Here is a 23,944-nt window from a genome sequence, read left to right as displayed (position 1 = left end):
AAATCCCCAGCTCATATACAGTGCACCAAGCATTATACATATTAAACATACCCGTTTAATAAAATATACTTGGATACAGTGTCTTGCTAAAAATGTCTAAGTCCTTCTTTGGTGTCAGGAATAGAATAAGAATTTATACTTGCTATTCTCACTAGCCATATCCCTGCCAGCAACAGAGAGGGCAATAGTCAGGGCACTCAGACAGGATCAGGAACAGCCAAAAATGGAAAAATTGAAGAAAAGGTACCAGTGGGTGCAAAGGTAAGAAAGGGCTTTATTTTAAACAAAAGTAGGTGGTAGACAAGACATAAAGGTCCTCCCACGCGTTTCACGCAAGTGTTGCACTTTCTCAAGGAGTAACTTAAGTTTAAAATAAAGCCTTATTTTTACCTTGTCTTCAGTTCTGTAATTTTTGGCTGTTCCTGCTCCTGTCTGAGTGCCCTGACTATTGCCCTCTCTGTTGCTGTTATCTACCTTGCTGCCGGCGGCACCACGAGAGGGGGGGAGAGGCTGTTCCCTCCCTGCGGACGTGCTGTCTACATTCACTGTGAAGGGGACCCGGTATTGAGGAAGGCTTTACTTACATCAGGAGATAAGACGGTTCTTTTCTTACCTCCAGCATCCCACAGCCGGGTCCCCAACGGAACTCCAATCCTCGGGGCAAGAGAGACTATCCACATAGGAGAGTGACCGCAGTGTCACTGATATCTCCAGGAAAAGCATATATCTCCACACGGACTCCCCGCGGAACCTCCCCCTGCTTCAGGCACAGCCATTTTGCATATGCACAGTACTCTCCGGAGTGCATGACAGGCACACTCCGTACCATATCCCGGCCACACTGCAAAAACCGGACTTTACATTTTTATACCAAATAAACCTTGCAGCTTTATCCTATAACTAAAGCACCCCCTGAACCCCTATACCAGGTTCAGGGTGACTTGGGGACTGGGCACCCCCCTCTAGACTAGGGACCCCTATCCCATTCTGGGGAATACCTTGATCCCCTATGCCCTTTTATCTTTCTGGTCTGTGCTGAAGCAGGGACTCCTGGCGGGTTAGTCGCAAGAACGTTTTTAGGATAGGATTTTGACCGGAGTACTGTGCTTCAATGTATCCGAGAATCTCACCTGATTCCCGGCTACATTTTTGGGGTATCCAGTAACTCTGGGACCCGGATACATAGCCACAATCTGAAAAGACTTTCTCTGCAAAACTCACCCTGAAACTCTCAGCCCCGCAATCTCTGCTCGCTGGCACACCCCCTCCCCCCCCAGGAATCTCTGCTCGCTGGCACCCCTACCCCCCAGCAATCTCTGCTCGCTGGCACCCCCCCCCCAGCAATCTCTGCTCGCTGGCACCCCCCCCCCAGCAAATCTCTGCTCGCTGGCACCCCCCCCCCCCGCAGTCTCCGCTCGCTGGCACCCCCCCCCCCCCCCTGCAGTCTCTGCTCGCTGGCATCCCCCCCCCCTGCAGTCTCTGCTCGCTGGCACCCCCCCCCCCCCAGCAAATCTCTGCTCGCTGGCACCACCCCCCCCCCCCGCAATCTCTGCTCGCTGGCACACCCCCCCCCCAGCAAATCTCTGCTCGCTGGCATCACCCCCCCCGCAATCTCTGCTCGCTTGGAACCATTTGTTGTACATGGAATGTCTATGATTGTATGACACTAAAGAATGTATGTGTGTTTTACCTTTCCAGGTGTGCTACCCAGTGGAGATTGAGAGGCTATGAGTTTCAAGAGGGGTTTTGTGGTAAAAGTGTTGTCAGATTGTGTCTAGGTAACCGGGGTCCAGAGTTGCTGGTCACCCCAAAAATGTATCCGGGAATCAGGTCAGATTCCCAGGGACATATAGACACACCACCCCGATCAAAATCCTCCCTTGAAAACAGTTACTCGACTCACGCCAAGTTTCTCTGCTTCAGCACAGACCAGAAAGGTAAAAGGGGCATAGGGATATGTGTATCCCGGGTACAGTCAGGGGTCCCTAAGTTAGTGGTGGTCCCCAGTATATGCCCAGATCACCGGAACCAGTATAGGGGTTCTGGGGTGCTCCATGTCACGGGAGACATGGGACCTCTTACCTGGGCCCTCCATGGCTAACTCAAGTTCATGTTCTCCGTTTGCATTCTCTCTGTTGCAGGTACCCAGCTTTAACCCCAAGACTTCTACTTCTAAGGCTGTTGCACCGCTTACCCGGCTTCCTGCTTTATCGGATAAGATCTGTTTTCTCACCTTTCAAACAGAGTCTTTACTCGCAGGTTTCTGTGCGGTGTCTGAAGTGCCCTTTCTGGATTATATTTGGTCTTTCTCTAAGACGAAGACACCCACACTGGACCTCGTTGCTTTACCTGAGGCGTCCGTCCCTGTTCTTGATGGCCCCACTATGGGTATGGACATGCTGTCCCCTACTGTCTCCTTGCTGCTTACTATGCCCTTCGCCAAGGCCATAACTTCGGATTTGATTCTCTCCAAATATCAGAGGTCAAAGGAGGCGAACCCTCCTTCTACTGCCTGTACCACAACCAAGAATTACGTCATCACTGCTACCGGTTCTCTCGAGTTGCTTGGAATTACAAGCCTGGTTCGTAGCAAGACTACTGCTTCAATACCTTGCAGTGAACCCTCCCACCCAATACCCTCGTTAACCACCACCCGGAATTCCTTGGGAGCTAAAGACTCTCGCAAGTTCTTACGTGCTGATTCCGCCAAAGCCATTGTCTGCCCTGCAGTCCCCAATGTCATTCATGTCCGACAATCAGTGTCCTGTGTCCCGTACTCTTGGACTATTACTATGCACCGGACACCTGGCTGCTGCCCTTCTGATGTCCCTATTCCGTAGCCCCCTGTTCTTTCTCGGCTTTGGATTTCCAAGTTCCCTGGTCCCATTGCTCACGTACAGAGAACCGCAGTGCCACCGCTCTCCAATGTACACCTGGATTTTGGACCTAATTCTCACCTGAGACACTTCAGGAACAACTCAATGTCTCCCAGACCTATGTATGGTCCTGTCCACCCAGGCTTCTCACCCAGAGGTGGGGTTACTGTAAGGAATCCCAACAAACCGTTGGCTTTCAATGCCACCTCTCGCCTAAATAAGTTTAGGAACAACTCAATGTCCCCCAGATCTGTGAATGATCCTGTTTGCCCGGAGGTCTCACCTGAAAGTAGGGGGGGGGGGGGGTACTGTAAGGAATCCGCTCCTGGCTTTGATTCTAGCCTTGCAGACCTCTGCAGTTACAAAGGCTTCCTCTGGCAATCAATGGCACATGTGCTGCCTATCATTGCAGCTTCTGCCCTGTGCTCCATCATTGGAGGAATACTCACACACCCTCCCCCTGTGATTGGATCTCCGCCCTTTATATGTTGGGCTTTGGCACTGAATCAGAGTCGAGCATAATTCCTTTCCTGAACGTTACGTGTTCTGCCACAAGCCCTTGGCTTGTCTCCTTGTGTACTAACTTCTCTGGTCTTTGTTAGTAGTTCCTGAGTATCCTGAGGCCTGCTGCTACGCTTCTACACAGAGGCCTGACTTCCTGAGGCCTGCTGCTGTGCTTCTACACAGAGGCCTGACTTCCTGAGGCCTGCTGCTGTGCTTCTACGCAGAGGCCTGACTTCCTGAGTATCTTGAGGCCTGCTGCTGTGCTTCTACACAGAGGCCTGACTTCCTGAGTATCCTGAGGCCTGCTGCTACGCTTCTACACAGAGGCCTGACTTCCTGAGGCCTGCTGCTACGCTTCTACACAGAGGCCTGACTTCCTGAGTATCCTGAGGCCTGCTGCTACGCTTCTACACAGAGGCCTGACTTCCTGAGGCCTGCTGCTGTGCTTCTACACAGAGGCCTGACTTCCTGAGGCCTGCTGCTGTGCTTCTACACAGAGGCCTGACTTCCTGAGTATCCTGAGGCCTGCTGCTACGCTTCTACACAGAGGCCTGACTTCCTGAGTATCCTGAGGCCTGCTGCTACGCTTCTACACAGAGGCCTGACTTCCTGAGGCCTGCTGCTGTGCTTCTACACAGAGGCCTGACTTCCTGAGGCCTGCTGCTGTGCTTCTACACAGAGGCCTGACTTCCTGAGGCCTGCTGCTGTGCTTCTACACAGAGGCCTGACTTCCTGAGGCCTGCTGCTGTGCTTCTACACAGAGGCCTGACTTCCTGAGTATCCTGAGGCCTGCTGCTACGCTTCTACACAGAGGCCTGACTTCCTGAGTATCCTGAGGCCTGCTGCTACGCTTCTACACAGAGGCCTGACTTCCTGAGGCCTGCTGCTACGCTTCTACACAGAGGCCTGACTTCCTGAGTATCCTGAGGCCTGCTGCTACGCTTCTACACAGAGGCCTGACTTCCTGAGGCCTGCTGCTGTGCTTCTACACAGAGGCCTGACTTCCTGAGGCCTGCTGCTGTGCTTCTACACAGAGGCCTGACTTCCTGAGTATCCTGAGGCCTGCTGCTACGCTTCTACACAGAGGCCTGACTTCCTGAGGCCTGCTGCTGTGCTTCTACACAGAGGCCTGACTTCCTGAGGCCTGCTGCTGTGCTTCTACACAGAGGCCTGACTTCCTGAGGCCTGCTGCTGTGCTTCTACGCAGAGGCCTGACTTCCTGAGTATCTTGAGGCCTGCTGCTGTGCTTCTACACAGAGGCCTGACTTCCTGAGTATCCTGAGGCCTGCTGCTACGCTTCTACACAGAGGCCTGACTTCCTGAGGCCTGCTGCTACGCTTCTACACAGAGGCCTGACTTCCTGAGTATCCTGAGGCCTGCTGCTACGCTTCTACACAGAGGCCTGACTTCCTGAGGCCTGCTGCTGTGCTTCTACACAGAGGCCTGACTTCCTGAGGCCTGCTGCTGTGCTTCTACACAGAGGCCTGACTTCCTGAGTATCCTGAGGCCTGCTGCTACGCTTCTACACAGAGGCCTGACTTCCTGAGGCCTGCTGCTGTGCTTCTACACAGAGGCCTGACTTCCTGAGGCCTGCTGCTGTGCTTCTACGCAGAGGCCTGACTTCCTGAGTATCTTGAGGCCTGCTGCTTTTTTCCACACAGAGGCCTGACTTCCTGAGTATCCTGAGGCCTGCTGCTTTTTTCCACACAGAGGCCTGCTTTGGTCGTCGGTGCTGAAGCGTTGGTTTTCCTCTACGCTGCCCTGCGGTGAACTTCGGCCAGCCTGCAGTCTACCCCTGCTGAGACCGGCGTCATGGGCCGAGGCCGCTCCTCGCACAGAGGCCACTCCCGCACTCACGCTCCTAAGCTGAAGCAGGGAACTCCAGTCTACCTGTTGCCGAACTCCTGCTTGAATAACGACGATGCTGCCTTCTCCAATCCTGACCCTGCAATGTACGACTATGGATTTCGCACTCCGGATCAGTCTGCGTGGACTAATGTCGGTGATTATATAATCCCACCTCAGCCCGCAGTCCGGTCCCGGTTTGTGGCGAGCACAATCGTGACACATTGCATGCAGAAATCAGTTCCAGGACTTTCGTGAGTACCTACCAGTCAAGGAAAAGGTCTCCTATAGAGGTAATTTTTGCGAATTTCGTTTAGAGGATAGATTTATTCGTTAGCCCCATTCCCAGTAAGTGTGCTAACCCGGTAAATTGTGGTACATTGTATGTCTTTTCCTGAAATAAATTACAATTTATCTTACCTCCATGCTTTGCTCAATCAATGATCCCGGTATAAAAAGGTGTTAATAAACCTGGTATCCCGTGACATACGGTGAGGGACAGCAGAGGGTGACACGGTGAGGGAGAGGAGAGGGTGACACGGTGAGGGACAGCAGAGGGTGACACGGTGAGGGAGAGGAGAGGGGGACATGGTGAGGAGAGAAGAGTGTTACCTACGTCAGTGCAGGGAAAGTGACAGATGGTGAGAATGAGGAGAGGAGGACACGGTGAGGGGGACACGGTGAGGGAGAGGGGGACACGGTGATGGAGAGGAGATGGGGACGTGTGAGGGAGAGGAGGACACGGTGAGGGAGAGGAGAGGAGGACACGGTGAGGGAGAGGAGAGTGAGCGCACCCAGAGAGTGTTACCTGAGAGAGCGCACTCTGAGAGTGTTACCTGAGAGAGCGCACCCAGAGAGTGTTACCTGAGAGAATACTTCCAATAAGAGTAGACAGGTTGGAGATGCCACGGTTGGCCGGCAGTTTGTGACTGTCTCGCAGACACTGCTGGGTTACCCCCATCACACTCTCTGCATCTCCCTCATCCACCACGTGACCGCCATATAGAACAGCTCCTGTGAGACAGACAGTGTGAGACATCCTGACACTGACAGACTGCAGAGACAGTGTGAGACATCCTGACACAGACAGACTGCAGAGACAGTGTGAGACATCCTGACACAGACAGACTGCAGAGACAGTGTGAGACATCCTGACACAGACAGACTGCAGGGACAGTGTGAGACATCCTGACACTGACAGACTGCAGAGACAGTGTGAGACATCCTGACACAGACAGACTGAAGAGACAGTGTGAGACATCCTGACACAGACAGACTGCAGGGATAGTGTGAGACATCCTGACACAGACAGACTGAAGAGACAGTGTGAGACATCCTGACACAGACAGACTGAAGAGACAGTGTGAGACATCCTGACACTGACAGTCTGCAGGGATAGTGTGAGACATCCTGACACAGACAGACTGCAGAGACAGTGTGAGACATCCTGACACTGACAGACTGCAGGGATAGTGTGAGACATCCTGACACAGACAGACTGCAGAGACAGTGTGAGACATCCTGACACTGACAGACTGCAGGGATAGTGTGAGACATCCTGACACTGACAGTCTGAAGAGACAGTGTGAGACATCCTGACACAGACAGACTGCAGGGATAGTGTGAGACATCCTGACACTGACAGTCTGAAGAGACAGTGTGAGACATCCTGACACAGACAGACTGCAGGGACAGTGTGAGACATCCTGACACAGACAGACTGCAGAGACAGTGTGAGACATCCTGACACAGACAGACTGAAGAGACAGTGTGAGACATCCTGACACAGACAGACTGCAGGGATAGTGTGAGACATCCTGACACAGACAGACTGAAGAGACAGTGTGAGACATCCTGACACAGACAGACTGAAGAGACAGTGTGAGACATCCTGACACTGACAGTCTGCAGGGATAGTGTGAGACATCCTGACACAGACAGACTGCAGAGACAGTGTGAGACATCCTGACACTGACAGACTGCAGGGATAGTGTGAGACATCCTGACACTGACAGTCTGAAGAGACAGTGTGAGACATCCTGACACAGACAGACTGCAGGGATAGTGTGAGACATCCTGACACTGACAGTCTGAAGAGACAGTGTGAGACATCCTGACACAGACAGACTGCAGGGACAGTGTGAGACATCCTGACACAGACAGACTGCAGAGACAGTGTGAGACATCCTGACACAGACAGACTGAAGAGACAGTGTGAGACATCCTGACACAGACAGACTGCAGGGATAGTGTGAGACATCCTGACACAGACAGACTGAAGAGACAGTGTGAGACATCCTGACACAGACAGACTGAAGAGACAGTGTGAGACATCCTGACACTGACAGACTGCAGAGACAGTGTGAGACATCCTGACACTGACAGACTGCAGAGACAGTGTGAGACATCCTGACACAGACAGACTGCAGGGACAGTGTGAGACATCCTGACACAGACAGACTGCAGAGACAGTGTGAGACATCCTGACACAGACAGACTGCAGAGACAGTGTGAGACATCCTGACACAGACAGTCTGCAGAGACAGTGTGAGACATCCTGACACAGACAGACTGCAGGGACAGTGTGAGACATCCTGACACAGACAGACTGCAGAGACAGTGTGAGACATCCTGACACAGACAGACTGCAGAGACAGTGTGAGACATCCTGACACAGACAGACTGCAGGGACAGTGTGAGACATCCTGACACAGACAGACTGCAGAGACAGTGTGAGACATCCTGACACAGACAGACTGCAGAGACAGTGTGAGACATCCTGACACAGACAGACTGCAGGGACAGTGTGAGACATCCTGACACAGACAGACTGCAGAGACAGTGTGAGACATCCTGACACAGACAGACTGCAGAGACAGTGTGAGACATCCTGACACAGACAGACTGCAGGGACAGTGTGAGACATCCTGACACTGACAGACTGCAGAGACAGTGTGAGACATCCTGACACAGACAGACTGCAGGGATAGTGTGAGACATCCTGACACAGACAGTCTGAAGAGACAGTGTGAGACATCCTGACACAGACAGTCTGCAGAGACAGTGTGAGACATCCTGACACAGACAGACTGCAGGGATAGTGTGAGACATCCTGACACTGACAGACTGCAGAGACAGTGTGAGACATCCTGACACAGACAGACTGCAGGGATAGTGTGAGACATCCTGACACAGACAGTCTGAAGAGACAGTGTGAGACATCCTGACACAGACAGTCTGCAGAGACAGTGTGAGACATCCTGACACAGACAGTCTGAAGAGACAGTGTGAGACATCCTGACACAGACAGTCTGAAGAGACAGTGTGAGACATCCTGACACAGACAGTCTGCAGAGACAGTGTGAGACATCCTGACACAGACAGTCTGAAGAGACAGTGTGAGACATCCTGACACAGACAGTCTGCAGAGACAGTGTGAGACATCCTGACACTGACAGACTGCAGGGATAGTGTGAGACATCCTGACACTGACAGTCTGCAGGGATAGTGTGAGACATCCTGACACAGACAGACTGCAGGGATAGTGTGAGACATCCTGACACAGACAGTCTGCAGGGATAGTGTGAGACATCCTGACACAGACAGTCTGCAGAGACAGTGTGAGACATCCTGACACAGACAGACTGCAGGGATAGTGTGAGACATCCTGACACTGACAGTCTGCAGGGATAGTGTGAGACATCCTGACACAGACAGTCTGCAGAGACAGTGTGAGACATCCTGACACAGACAGACTGCAGAGACAGTGTGAGACATCCTGACACTGACAGTCTGCAGGGATAGTGTGAGACATCCTGACACTGACAGACTGCAGAGACAGTGTGAGACATCCTGACACTGACAGACTGCAGGGATAGTGTGAGACATCCTGAAACAGACAGACTGCAGGGATAGTGTGAGACATCCTGACACTGACAGACAGCAGAGACAGTGTGAGACATCCTGACACAGACAGACTGCAGAGACAGTGTGAGACATCCTGACACTGACAGACTGCAGAGACAGTGTGAGACATCCTGACACAGACAGACTGCAGAGACAGTGTGAGACATCCTGACACAGACAGACTGCAGAGACAGTGTGAGACATCCTGACACAGACAGACTGCAGGGACAGTGTGAGACATCCTGACACTGACAGACTGCAGAGACAGTGTGAGACATCCTGACACAGACAGACTGAAGAGACAGTGTGAGACATCCTGACACAGACAGACTGCAGGGATAGTGTGAGACATCCTGACACAGACAGACTGAAGAGACAGTGTGAGACATCCTGACACAGACAGACTGAAGAGACAGTGTGAGACATCCTGACACTGACAGTCTGCAGGGATAGTGTGAGACATCCTGACACAGACAGACTGCAGAGACAGTGTGAGACATCCTGACACTGACAGACTGCAGGGATAGTGTGAGACATCCTGACACAGACAGACTGCAGAGACAGTGTGAGACATCCTGACACTGACAGACTGCAGGGATAGTGTGAGACATCCTGACACTGACAGTCTGAAGAGACAGTGTGAGACATCCTGACACAGACAGACTGCAGGGATAGTGTGAGACATCCTGACACTGACAGTCTGAAGAGACAGTGTGAGACATCCTGACACAGACAGACTGCAGGGACAGTGTGAGACATCCTGACACAGACAGACTGCAGAGACAGTGTGAGACATCCTGACACAGACAGACTGAAGAGACAGTGTGAGACATCCTGACACAGACAGACTGCAGGGATAGTGTGAGACATCCTGACACAGACAGACTGAAGAGACAGTGTGAGACATCCTGACACAGACAGACTGAAGAGACAGTGTGAGACATCCTGACACTGACAGTCTGCAGGGATAGTGTGAGACATCCTGACACAGACAGACTGCAGAGACAGTGTGAGACATCCTGACACTGACAGACTGCAGGGATAGTGTGAGACATCCTGACACTGACAGTCTGAAGAGACAGTGTGAGACATCCTGACACAGACAGACTGCAGGGATAGTGTGAGACATCCTGACACTGACAGTCTGAAGAGACAGTGTGAGACATCCTGACACAGACAGACTGCAGGGACAGTGTGAGACATCCTGACACAGACAGACTGCAGAGACAGTGTGAGACATCCTGACACAGACAGACTGAAGAGACAGTGTGAGACATCCTGACACAGACAGACTGCAGGGATAGTGTGAGACATCCTGACACAGACAGACTGAAGAGACAGTGTGAGACATCCTGACACAGACAGACTGAAGAGACAGTGTGAGACATCCTGACACTGACAGACTGCAGAGACAGTGTGAGACATCCTGACACTGACAGACTGCAGAGACAGTGTGAGACATCCTGACACAGACAGACTGCAGGGACAGTGTGAGACATCCTGACACAGACAGACTGCAGAGACAGTGTGAGACATCCTGACACAGACAGACTGCAGAGACAGTGTGAGACATCCTGACACAGACAGTCTGCAGAGACAGTGTGAGACATCCTGACACAGACAGACTGCAGAGACAGTGTGAGACATCCTGACACAGACAGACTGCAGGGACAGTGTGAGACATCCTGACACAGACAGACTGCAGAGACAGTGTGAGACATCCTGACACAGACAGACTGCAGAGACAGTGTGAGACATCCTGACACAGACAGACTGCAGGGACAGTGTGAGACATCCTGACACAGACAGACTGCAGAGACAGTGTGAGACATCCTGACACAGACAGACTGCAGAGACAGTGTGAGACATCCTGACACAGACAGACTGCAGGGACAGTGTGAGACATCCTGACACTGACAGACTGCAGGGATAGTGTGAGACATCCTGACACAGACAGACTGCAGAGACAGTGTGAGACATCCTGACACTGACAGACTGCAGGGATAGTGTGAGACATCCTGACACTGACAGTCTGAAGAGACAGTGTGAGACATCCTGACACAGACAGACTGCAGGGATAGTGTGAGACATCCTGACACTGACAGTCTGAAGAGACAGTGTGAGACATCCTGACACAGACAGACTGCAGGGACAGTGTGAGACATCCTGACACAGACAGACTGCAGAGACAGTGTGAGACATCCTGACACAGACAGACTGAAGAGACAGTGTGAGACATCCTGACACAGACAGACTGCAGGGATAGTGTGAGACATCCTGACACAGACAGACTGAAGAGACAGTGTGAGACATCCTGACACAGACAGACTGAAGAGACAGTGTGAGACATCCTGACACTGACAGTCTGCAGGGATAGTGTGAGACATCCTGACACAGACAGACTGCAGAGACAGTGTGAGACATCCTGACACTGACAGACTGCAGGGATAGTGTGAGACATCCTGACACTGACAGTCTGAAGAGACAGTGTGAGACATCCTGACACAGACAGACTGCAGGGATAGTGTGAGACATCCTGACACTGACAGTCTGAAGAGACAGTGTGAGACATCCTGACACAGACAGACTGCAGGGACAGTGTGAGACATCCTGACACAGACAGACTGCAGAGACAGTGTGAGACATCCTGACACAGACAGACTGAAGAGACAGTGTGAGACATCCTGACACAGACAGACTGCAGGGATAGTGTGAGACATCCTGACACAGACAGACTGAAGAGACAGTGTGAGACATCCTGACACAGACAGACTGAAGAGACAGTGTGAGACATCCTGACACTGACAGACTGCAGAGACAGTGTGAGACATCCTGACACTGACAGACTGCAGAGACAGTGTGAGACATCCTGACACAGACAGACTGCAGGGACAGTGTGAGACATCCTGACACAGACAGACTGCAGAGACAGTGTGAGACATCCTGACACAGACAGACTGCAGAGACAGTGTGAGACATCCTGACACAGACAGTCTGCAGAGACAGTGTGAGACATCCTGACACAGACAGACTGCAGGGACAGTGTGAGACATCCTGACACAGACAGACTGCAGAGACAGTGTGAGACATCCTGACACAGACAGACTGCAGAGACAGTGTGAGACATCCTGACACAGACAGACTGCAGGGACAGTGTGAGACATCCTGACACAGACAGACTGCAGAGACAGTGTGAGACATCCTGACACAGACAGACTGCAGAGACAGTGTGAGACATCCTGACACAGACAGACTGCAGGGACAGTGTGAGACATCCTGACACAGACAGACTGCAGAGACAGTGTGAGACATCCTGACACAGACAGACTGCAGAGACAGTGTGAGACATCCTGACACAGACAGACTGCAGGGACAGTGTGAGACATCCTGACACTGACAGACTGCAGAGACAGTGTGAGACATCCTGACACAGACAGACTGCAGGGATAGTGTGAGACATCCTGACACAGACAGTCTGAAGAGACAGTGTGAGACATCCTGACACAGACAGTCTGCAGAGACAGTGTGAGACATCCTGACACAGACAGACTGCAGGGATAGTGTGAGACATCCTGACACTGACAGACTGCAGAGACAGTGTGAGACATCCTGACACAGACAGACTGCAGGGATAGTGTGAGACATCCTGACACAGACAGTCTGAAGAGACAGTGTGAGACATCCTGACACAGACAGTCTGCAGAGACAGTGTGAGACATCCTGACACAGACAGTCTGAAGAGACAGTGTGAGACATCCTGACACAGACAGTCTGAAGAGACAGTGTGAGACATCCTGACACAGACAGTCTGCAGAGACAGTGTGAGACATCCTGACACAGACAGTCTGAAGAGACAGTGTGAGACATCCTGACACAGACAGTCTGCAGAGACAGTGTGAGACATCCTGACACTGACAGACTGCAGGGATAGTGTGAGACATCCTGACACTGACAGTCTGCAGGGATAGTGTGAGACATCCTGACACAGACAGACTGCAGGGATAGTGTGAGACATCCTGACACAGACAGTCTGCAGGGATAGTGTGAGACATCCTGACACAGACAGTCTGCAGAGACAGTGTGAGACATCCTGACACAGACAGACTGCAGGGATAGTGTGAGACATCCTGACACTGACAGTCTGCAGGGATAGTGTGAGACATCCTGACACAGACAGTCTGCAGAGACAGTGTGAGACATCCTGACACAGACAGACTGCAGAGACAGTGTGAGACATCCTGACACTGACAGTCTGCAGGGATAGTGTGAGACATCCTGACACTGACAGACTGCAGAGACAGTGTGAGACATCCTGACACTGACAGACTGCAGGGATAGTGTGAGACATCCTGAAACAGACAGACTGCAGGGATAGTGTGAGACATCCTGACACTGACAGACAGCAGAGACAGTGTGAGACATCCTGACACAGACAGACTGCAGAGACAGTGTGAGACATCCTGACACTGACAGACTGCAGAGACAGTGTGAGACATCCTGACACAGACAGACTGCAGAGACAGTGTGAGACATCCTGACACAGACAGACTGCAGAGACAGTGTGAGACATCCTGACACAGACAGACTGCAGGGACAGTGTGAGACATCCTGACACTGACAGACTGCAGAGACAGTGTGAGACATCCTGACACAGACAGACTGAAGAGACAGTGTGAGACATCCTGACACAGACAGACTGCAGGGATAGTGTGAGACATCCTGACACAGACAGACTGAAGAGACAGTGTGAGACATCCTGACACAGACAGACTGAAGAGACAGTGTGAGACATCCTGACACTGACAGTCTGCAGGGATAGTGTGAGACATCCTGACACAGACAGACTGCAGAGACAGTGTGAGACATCCTGACACTGACAGACTGCAGGGATAGTGTGAGACATCCTGACACAGACAGACTGCAGAGACAGTGTGAGACATCCTGACACTGACAGACTGCAGGGATAGTGTGAGACATCCTGACACTGACAGTCTGAAGAGACAGTGTGAGACATCCTGACACAGACAGACTGCAGGGATAGTGTGAGACATCCTGACACTGACAGTCTGAAGAGACAGTGTGAGACATCCTGACACAGACAGACTGCAGGGACAGTGTGAGACATCCTGACACAGACAGACTGCAGAGACAGTGTGAGACATCCTGACACAGACAGACTGAAGAGACAGTGTGAGACATCCTGACACAGACAGACTGCAGGGATAGTGTGAGACATCCTGACACAGACAGACTGAAGAGACAGTGTGAGACATCCTGACACAGACAGACTGAAGAGACAGTGTGAGACATCCTGACACTGACAGTCTGCAGGGATAGTGTGAGACATCCTGACACAGACAGACTGCAGAGACAGTGTGAGACATCCTGACACTGACAGACTGCAGGGATAGTGTGAGACATCCTGACACTGACAGTCTGAAGAGACAGTGTGAGACATCCTGACACAGACAGACTGCAGGGATAGTGTGAGACATCCTGACACTGACAGTCTGAAGAGACAGTGTGAGACATCCTGACACAGACAGACTGCAGGGACAGTGTGAGACATCCTGACACAGACAGACTGCAGAGACAGTGTGAGACATCCTGACACAGACAGACTGAAGAGACAGTGTGAGACATCCTGACACAGACAGACTGCAGGGATAGTGTGAGACATCCTGACACAGACAGACTGAAGAGACAGTGTGAGACATCCTGACACAGACAGACTGAAGAGACAGTGTGAGACATCCTGACACTGACAGACTGCAGAGACAGTGTGAGACATCCTGACACTGACAGACTGCAGAGACAGTGTGAGACATCCTGACACAGACAGACTGCAGGGACAGTGTGAGACATCCTGACACAGACAGACTGCAGAGACAGTGTGAGACATCCTGACACAGACAGACTGCAGAGACAGTGTGAGACATCCTGACACAGACAGTCTGCAGAGACAGTGTGAGACATCCTGACACAGACAGACTGCAGAGACAGTGTGAGACATCCTGACACAGACAGACTGCAGGGACAGTGTGAGACATCCTGACACAGACAGACTGCAGAGACAGTGTGAGACATCCTGACACAGACAGACTGCAGAGACAGTGTGAGACATCCTGACACAGACAGACTGCAGGGACAGTGTGAGACATCCTGACACAGACAGACTGCAGAGACAGTGTGAGACATCCTGACACAGACAGACTGCAGAGACAGTGTGAGACATCCTGACACAGACAGACTGCAGGGACAGTGTGAGACATCCTGACACAGACAGACTGCAGAGACAGTGTGAGACATCCTGACACAGACAGACTGCAGAGACAGTGTGAGACATCCTGACACAGACAGACTGCAGGGACAGTGTGAGACATCCTGACACTGACAGACTGCAGAGACAGTGTGAGACATCCTGACACAGACAGACTGCAGAGACAGTGTGAGACATCCTGACACAGACAGTCTGCAGAGACAGTGTGAGACATCCTGACACAGACAGACTGCAGAGACAGTGTGAGACATCCTGACACAGACAGACTGCAGAGACAGTGTGAGACATCCTGACACAGACAGACTGCAGGGACAGTGTGAGACATCCTGACACAGACAGACTGCAGAGACAGTGTGAGACATCCTGACACAGACAGACTGCAGAGACAGTGTGAGACATCCTGACACAGACAGACTGCAGGGACAGTGTGAGACATCCTGACACTGACAGACTGCAGAGACAGTGTGAGACATCCTGACACAGACAGACTGCAGGGATAGTGTGAGACATCCTGACACAGACAGTCTGAAGAGACAGTGTGAGACATCCTGACACAGACAGTCTGCAGAGACAGTGTGAGACATCCTGACACAGACAGACTGCAGGGATAGTGTGAGACATCCTGACACTGACAGACTGCAGAGACAGTGTGAGACATCCTGACACAGACAGACTGCAGGGATAGTGTGAGACATCCTGACACAGACAGTCTGAAGAGACAGTGTGAGACATCCTGACACAGACAGTCTGCAGAGACAGTGTGAGACATCCTGACACAGACAGTCTGAAGAGACAGTGTGAGACATCCTGACACAGACAGTCTGAAGAGACAGTGTGAGACATCCTGACACAGACAGTCTGCAGAGACAGTGTGAGACATCCTGACACAGACAGTCTGAAGAGACAGTGTGAGACATCCTGACACAGACAGTCTGCAGAGACAGTGTGAGACATCCTGACACTGACAGACTGCAGGGATAGTGTGAGACATCCTGACACTGACAGTCTGCAGGGATAGTGTGAGACATCCTGACACAGACAGACTGCAGGGATAGTGTGAGACATCCTGACACAGACAGTCTGCAGGATAGTGTGAGACATCCTGACACAGACAGTCTGCAGAGACAGTGTGAGACATCCTGACACAGACAGACTGCAGGGATAGTGTGAGACATCCTGACACTGACAGTCTGCAGGGATAGTGTGAGACATCCTGACACAGACAGTCTGCAGAGACAGTGTGAGACATCCTGACACAGACAGACTGCAGAGACAGTGTGAGACATCCTGACACTGACAGTCTGCAGGGATAGTGTGAGACATCCTGACACTGACAGACTGCAGAGACAGTGTGAGACATCCTGACACTGACAGACTGCAGGGATAGTGTGAGACATCCTGAAACAGACAGACTGCAGGGATAGTGTGAGACATCCTGACACTGACAGACAGCAGAGACAGTGTGAGACATCCTGACACAGACAGACTGCAGAGACAGTGTGAGACATCCTGACACTGACAGACTGCAGAGACAGTGTGAGACATCCTGACACAGACAGACTGCAGAGACAGTGTGAGACATCCTGACACAGACAGACTGCAGAGACAGTGTGAGACATCCTGACACAGACAGACTGCAGGGACAGTGTGAGACATCCTGACACTGACAGACTGCAGAGACAGTGTGAGACATCCTGACACAGACAGACTGAAGAGACAGTGTGAGACATCCTGACACAGACAGACTGCAGGGATAGTGTGAGACATCCTGACACAGACAGACTGAAGAGACAGTGTGAGACATCCTGACACAGACAGACTGAAGAGACAGTGTGAGACATCCTGACACTGACAGTCTGCAGGGATAGTGTGAGACATCCTGACACAGACAGACTGCAGAGACAGTGTGAGACATCCTGACACTGACAGACTGCAGGGATAGTGTGAGACATCCTGACACAGACAGACTGCAGAGACAGTGTGAGACATCCTGACACTGACAGACTGCAGGGATAGTGTGAGACATCCTGACACTGACAGTCTGAAGAGACAGTGTGAGACATCCTGACACAGACAGACTGCAGGGATAGTGTGAGACATCCTGACACTGACAGTCTGAAGAGACAGTGTGAGACATCCTGACACAGACAGACTGCAGGGACAGTGTGAGACATCCTGACACAGACAGACTGCAGAGACAGTGTGAGACATCCTGACACAGACAGACTGAAGAGACAGTGTGAGACATCCTGACACAGACAGACTGCAGGGATAGTGTGAGACATCCTGACACAGACAGACTGAAGAGACAGTGTGAGACATCCTGACACAGACAGACTGAAGAGACAGTGTGAGACATCCTGACACTGACAGTCTGCAGGGATAGTGTGAGACATCCTGACACAGACAGACTGCAGAGACAGTGTGAGACATCCTGACACTGACAGACTGCAGGGATAGTGTGAGACATCCTGACACTGACAGTCTGAAGAGACAGTGTGAGACATCCTGACACAGACAGACTGCAGGGATAGTGTGAGACATCCTGACACTGACAGTCTGAAGAGACAGTGTGAGACATCCTGACACAGACAGACTGCAGGGACAGTGTGAGACATCCTGACACAGACAGACTGCAGAGACAGTGTGAGACATCCTGACACAGACAGACTGAAGAGACAGTGTGAGACATCCTGACACAGACAGACTGCAGGGATAGTGTGAGACATCCTGACACAGACAGACTGAAGAGACAGTGTGAGACATCCTGACACAGACAGACTGAAGAGACAGTGTGAGACATCCTGACACTGACAGACTGCAGAGACAGTGTGAGACATCCTGACACTGACAGACTGCAGAGACAGTGTGAGACATCCTGACACAGACAGACTGCAGGGACAGTGTGAGACATCCTGACACAGACAGACTGCAGAGACAGTGTGAGACATCCTGACACAGACAGACTGCAGAGACAGTGTGAGACATCCTGACACAGACAGTCTGCAGAGACAGTGTGAGACATCCTGACACAGACAGACTGCAGAGACAGTGTGAGACATCCTGACACAGACAGACTGCAGGGACAGTGTGAGACATCCTGACACAGACAGACTGCAGAGACAGTGTGAGACATCCTGACACAGACAGACTGCAGAGACAGTGTGAGACATCCTGACACAGACAGACTGCAGGGACAGTGTGAGACATCCTGACACAGACAGACTGCAGAGACAGTGTGAGACATCCTGACACAGACAGACTGCAGAGACAGTGTGAGACATCCTGACACAGACAGACTGCAGGGACAGTGTGAGACATCCTGACACAGACAGACTGCAGAGACAGTGTGAGACATCCTGACACAGACAGACTGCAGAGACAGTGTGAGACATCCTGACACAGACAGACTGCAGGGACAGTGTGAGACATCCTGACACTGACAGACTGCAGAGACAGTGTGAGACATCCTGACACAGACAGACTGCAGAGACAGTGTGAGACATCCTGACACAGACAGTCTGCAGAGACAGTGTGAGACATCCTGACACAGACAGACTGCAGAGACAGTGTGAGACATCCTGACACAGACAGACTGCAGGGACAGTGTGAGACATCCTGACACAGACAGACTGCAGAGACAGTGTGAGACATCCTGACAGAGACAGACTGCAGAGACAGTGTGAGACATCCTGACACAGACAGACTGCAGGGACAGTGTGAGACATCCTGACACAGACAGACTGCAGAGACAGTGTGAGACATCCTGACACAGACAGACTGCAGAGACAGTGTGAGACATCCTGACACAGACAGACTGCAGGGACAGTGTGAGACATCCTGACACTGACAGACTGAAGAGACAGTGTGAGACATCCTGACACTGACAGACTGCAGAGACAGTGTGAGACATCCTGACACAGACAGACTGCAGAGACAGTGTGAGACATCCTGACACAGACAGACTGCAGGGACAGTGTGAGACATCCTGACACAGACAGACTGCAGAGACAGTGTGAGACATCCTGACACAGACAGACTGCAGGGACAGTGTGAGACATCCTGACACAGACAGACTGCAGAGACAGTGTGAGACATCCTGACACAGACAGACTGCAGGGACAGTGTGAGACATCCTGACACTGACAGACTGCAGGGACAGTGTGAGACATCCTGACACAGACAGACTGCAGGGACAGTGTGAGACATCCTGACACAGACAGACTGCAGGGACAGTGTGAGACATCCTGACACAGACAGACTGCAGAGACAGTGTGAGACATCCTGACACAGACAGACTGCAGAGACAGTGTGAGACATCCTGACACAGACAGACTGCAGGGACAGTGTGAGACATCCTGACACTGACAGACTGAAGAGACAGTGTGAGACATCCTGACACTGACAGACTGCAGGGATAGTGTGAGACATCCTGACACAGACAGACTGCAGAGACATCCTGACACTGACAGACTGCAGAGACAGTGTGAGACATCCTGACACAGACAGACTGCAGAGACAGTGTGAGACATCCTGACACAGACAGTCTGCAGAGACAGTGTGAGACATCCTGACACAGACAGACTGCAGAGACAGTGTGAGACATCCTGACACAGACAGACTGCAGGGACAGTGTGAGACATCCTGACACTGACAGACTGAAGAGACAGTGTGAGACATCCTGACACTGACAGACTGCAGGGATAGTGTGAGACATCCTGACACAGACAGACTGAAGAGACAGTGTGAGACATCCTGACACAGACAGACTGCAGAGACAGTGTGAGACATCCTGACACAGACAGACTGCAGAGACAGTGTGAGACATCCTGACACAGACAGACTGCAGGGACAGTGTGAGACATCCTGACACAGACAGACTGCAGGGACAGTGTGAGACATCCTGACACTGACAGACTGAAGAGACAGTATGAGACATCCTGACACTGACAGACTGCAGGGATAGTGTGAGACATCCTGACACAGACAGACTGCAGAGACAGTGTGAGACATCCTGACACTGACAGACTGCAGAGACAGTGTGAGACATCCTGACACTGACAGACAGCAGAGACAGTGTGAGACATCCTGACACAGACAGTCTGCAGAGACAGTGTGAGACATCCTGACACTGACAGACTGAAGAGACAGTGTGAGACATCCTGACACTGACAGTCTGCAGAGACAGTGTGAGACATCCTGACACTGACAGACTGAAGAGACAGTGTGAGACATCCTGACACTGACAGACTGCAGAGACAGTGTGAGACATCCTGACACAGACAGACTGCAGGGATAGTGTGAGACATCCTGACACTGACAGACAGCAGGGATAGTGTGAGACATCCTGACACAGACAGACTGCAGGGATAGTGTGAGACATCCTGACACTGACAGACAGCAGGGATAGTGTGAGACATCCTGACACTGACAGACTGCAGGGATAGTGTGAGACATCCTGACACAGACAGACTGCAGGGATAGTGTGAGACATCCTGACACAGACAGTCTGCAGAGACAGTGTGAGACATCCTGACACAGACAGACTGCAGGGATAGTGTGAGACATCCTGACACTGACAGACTGCAGAGACAGTGTGAGACATCCTGACACAGACAGTCTGCAGGGATAGTGTGAGACATCCTGACACAGACAGACTGCAGAGACAGTGTGAGACATCCTGACACAGACAGACTGCAGAGACAGTGTGAGACATCCTGACACAGACAGTCTGCAGAGACAGTGTGAGACATCCTGACACAGACAGACTGCAGAGACAGTGTGAGACATCCTGACACAGACAGACTGCAGGGACAGTGTGAGACATCCTGACACTGACAGACTGAAGAGACAGTGTGAGACATCCTGACACTGACAGACTGCAGGGATAGTGTGAGACATCCTGACACAGACAGACTGCAGAGACAGTGTGAGACATCCTGACACTGACAGACTGCAGAGACAGTGTGAGACATCCTGACACAGACAGACAGCAGAGACAGTGTGAGACATCCTGACACAGACAGTCTGCAGAGACAGTGTGAGACATCCTGACACTGACAGTCTGCAGAGACAGTGTGAGACATCCTGACACTGACAGACTGAAGAGACAGTGTGAGACATCCTGACACTGACAGACTGCAGAGACAGTGTGAGACATCCTGACACAGACAGACTGCAGGGATAGTGTGAGACATCCTGACACTGACAGACAGCAGGGATAGTGTGAGACATCCTGACACAGACAGACTGCAGGGATAGTGTGAGACATCCTGACACTGACAGACAGCAGGGATAGTGTGAGACATCCTGACACTGACAGACTGCAGGGATAGTGTGAGACATCCTGACACAGACAGACTGCAGGGATAGTGTGAGACATCCTGACACAGACAGTCTGCAGAGACAGTGTGAGACATCCTGACACAGACAGACTGCAGGGATAGTGTGAGACATCCTGACACTGACAGACTGCAGAGACAGTGTGAGACATCCTGACACAGACAGTCTGCAGGGATAGTGTGAGACATCCTGACACTGACAGACTGCAGGGATAGTGTGAGACATCCTGACACAGACAGACTGCAGAGACAGTGTGAGACATCCTGACACAGACAGACTGCAGAGACAGTGTGAGACATCCTGACACTGACAGACTGCAGGGATAGTGTGAGACATCCTGACACAGACAGACAGCAGAGACAGTGTGAGACATCCTGACACAGACAGACTGCAGAGACAGTGTGAGACATCCTGACACTGACAGACAGCAGAGACAGTGTGAGACATCCTGACACAGACAGACTGAAGAGACAGTGTGAGACATCCTGACACTGACAGACTGAAGAGACAGTGTGAGACATCCTGACACAGACAGTCTGCAGAGACAGTGTGAGACATCCTGACACTGACAGACAGCAGAGACAGTGTGAGACATCCTGACACAGACAGTCTGCAGAGACAGTGTGAGACATCCTGACACTGACAGACTGAAGAGACAGTGTGAGACATCCTGACACTGACAGTCTGCAGAGACAGTGTGAGACATCCTGACACTGACAGACTGAAGAGACAGTGTGAGACATCCTGACACTGACAGACTGCAGAGACAGTGTGAGACATCCTGACACAGACAGACTGCAGGGATAGTGTGAGACATCCTGACACTGACAGACAGCAGGGATAGTGTGAGACATCCTGACACAGACAGACTGCAGGGATAGTGTGAGACATCCTGACACTGACAGACAGCAGGGATAGTGTGAGACATCCTGACACTGACAGACTGCAGGGATAGTGTGAGACATCCTGACACAGACAGACTGCAGGGATAGTGTGAGACATCCTGACACAGACAGTCTGCAGAGACAGTGTGAGACATCCTGACACAGACAGACTGCAGGGATAGTGTGAGACATCCTGACACTGACAGACTGCAGAGACAGTGTGAGACATCCTGACACAGACAGTCTGCAGGGATAGTGTGAGACATCCTGACACTGACAGACTGCAGGGATAGTGTGAGACATCCTGACACAGACAGACTGCAGAGACAGTGTGAGACATCCTGACACAGACAGACTGCAGAGACAGTGTGAGACATCCTGACACAGACAGTCTGCAGGGATAGTGTGAGACATCCTGACACAGACAGACTGCAGAGACAGTGTGAGACATCCTGACACTGACAGTCTGCAGAGACAGTGTGAGACATCCTGACACTGACAGACAGCAGAGACAGTGTGAGACATCCTGACACAGACAGTCTGCAGAGACAGTGTGAGACATCCTGACACTGACAGACTGAAGAGACAGTGTGAGACATCCTGACACTGACAGTCTGCAGAGACAGTGTGAGACATCCTGACACTGACAGACTGAAGAGACAGTGTGAGACATCCTGACACTGACAGACTGCAGAGACAGTGTGAGACATCCTGACACAGACAGACTGCAGGGACAGTGTGAGACATCCTGACACAGACAGACTGCAGAGACAGTGTGAGACATCCTGACAGAGACAGACTGCAGAGACAGTGTGAGACATCCTGACACAGACAGACTGCAGGGACAGTGTGAGACATCCTGACACAGACAGACTGCAGAGACAGTGTGAGACATCCTGACACAGACAGACTGCAGAGACAGTGTGAGACATCCTGACACAGACAGACTGCAGGGACAGTGTGAGACATCCTGACACTGACAGACTGAAGAGACAGTGTGAGACATCCTGACACTGACAGACTGCAGAGACAGTGTGAGACATCCTGACACAGACAGACTGCAGGGACAGTGTGAGACATCCTGACACTGACAGACTGAAGAGACAGTGTGAGACATCCTGACACTGACAGACTGCAGGGATAGTGTGAGACATCCTGACACAGACAGACTGCAGAGACATCCTGACACTGACAGACTGCAGAGACAGTGTGAGACATCCTGACACAGACAGACTGCAGAGACAGTGTGAGACATCCTGACACAGACAGTCTGCAGAGACAGTGTGAGACATCCTGACACAGACAGA

At 51.7% G+C, this 23,944-nt stretch overlaps 1 protein-coding gene across 1 annotated transcript in view; it reads right to left on the bottom strand.

Moving 5' to 3' along the window:
- LOC142473341 (dynein heavy chain domain-containing protein 1-like) overlaps positions 1-23,944 on the bottom strand; it is a 434,059-nt gene that overhangs the window by 12,507 nt on the left and 397,608 nt on the right. The window contains exon 28 of the mRNA XM_075580578.1: positions 6,090-6,239. Within this exon, the coding sequence (XP_075436693.1) occupies positions 6,090-6,239 (150 nt within the window). The remainder of the gene's footprint in view (positions 1-6,089; positions 6,240-23,944) is intronic.

Source organism: Ascaphus truei (genome assembly GCF_040206685.1).
Source record: "Ascaphus truei isolate aAscTru1 chromosome 3 unlocalized genomic scaffold, aAscTru1.hap1 SUPER_3_unloc_4, whole genome shotgun sequence".
NCBI classification, from domain to species: domain Eukaryota; kingdom Metazoa; phylum Chordata; class Amphibia; order Anura; family Ascaphidae; genus Ascaphus; species Ascaphus truei.
Note: the sequence above shows the minus strand (reverse complement) of the source record. Positions and strands in the feature narration are given on the sequence as shown.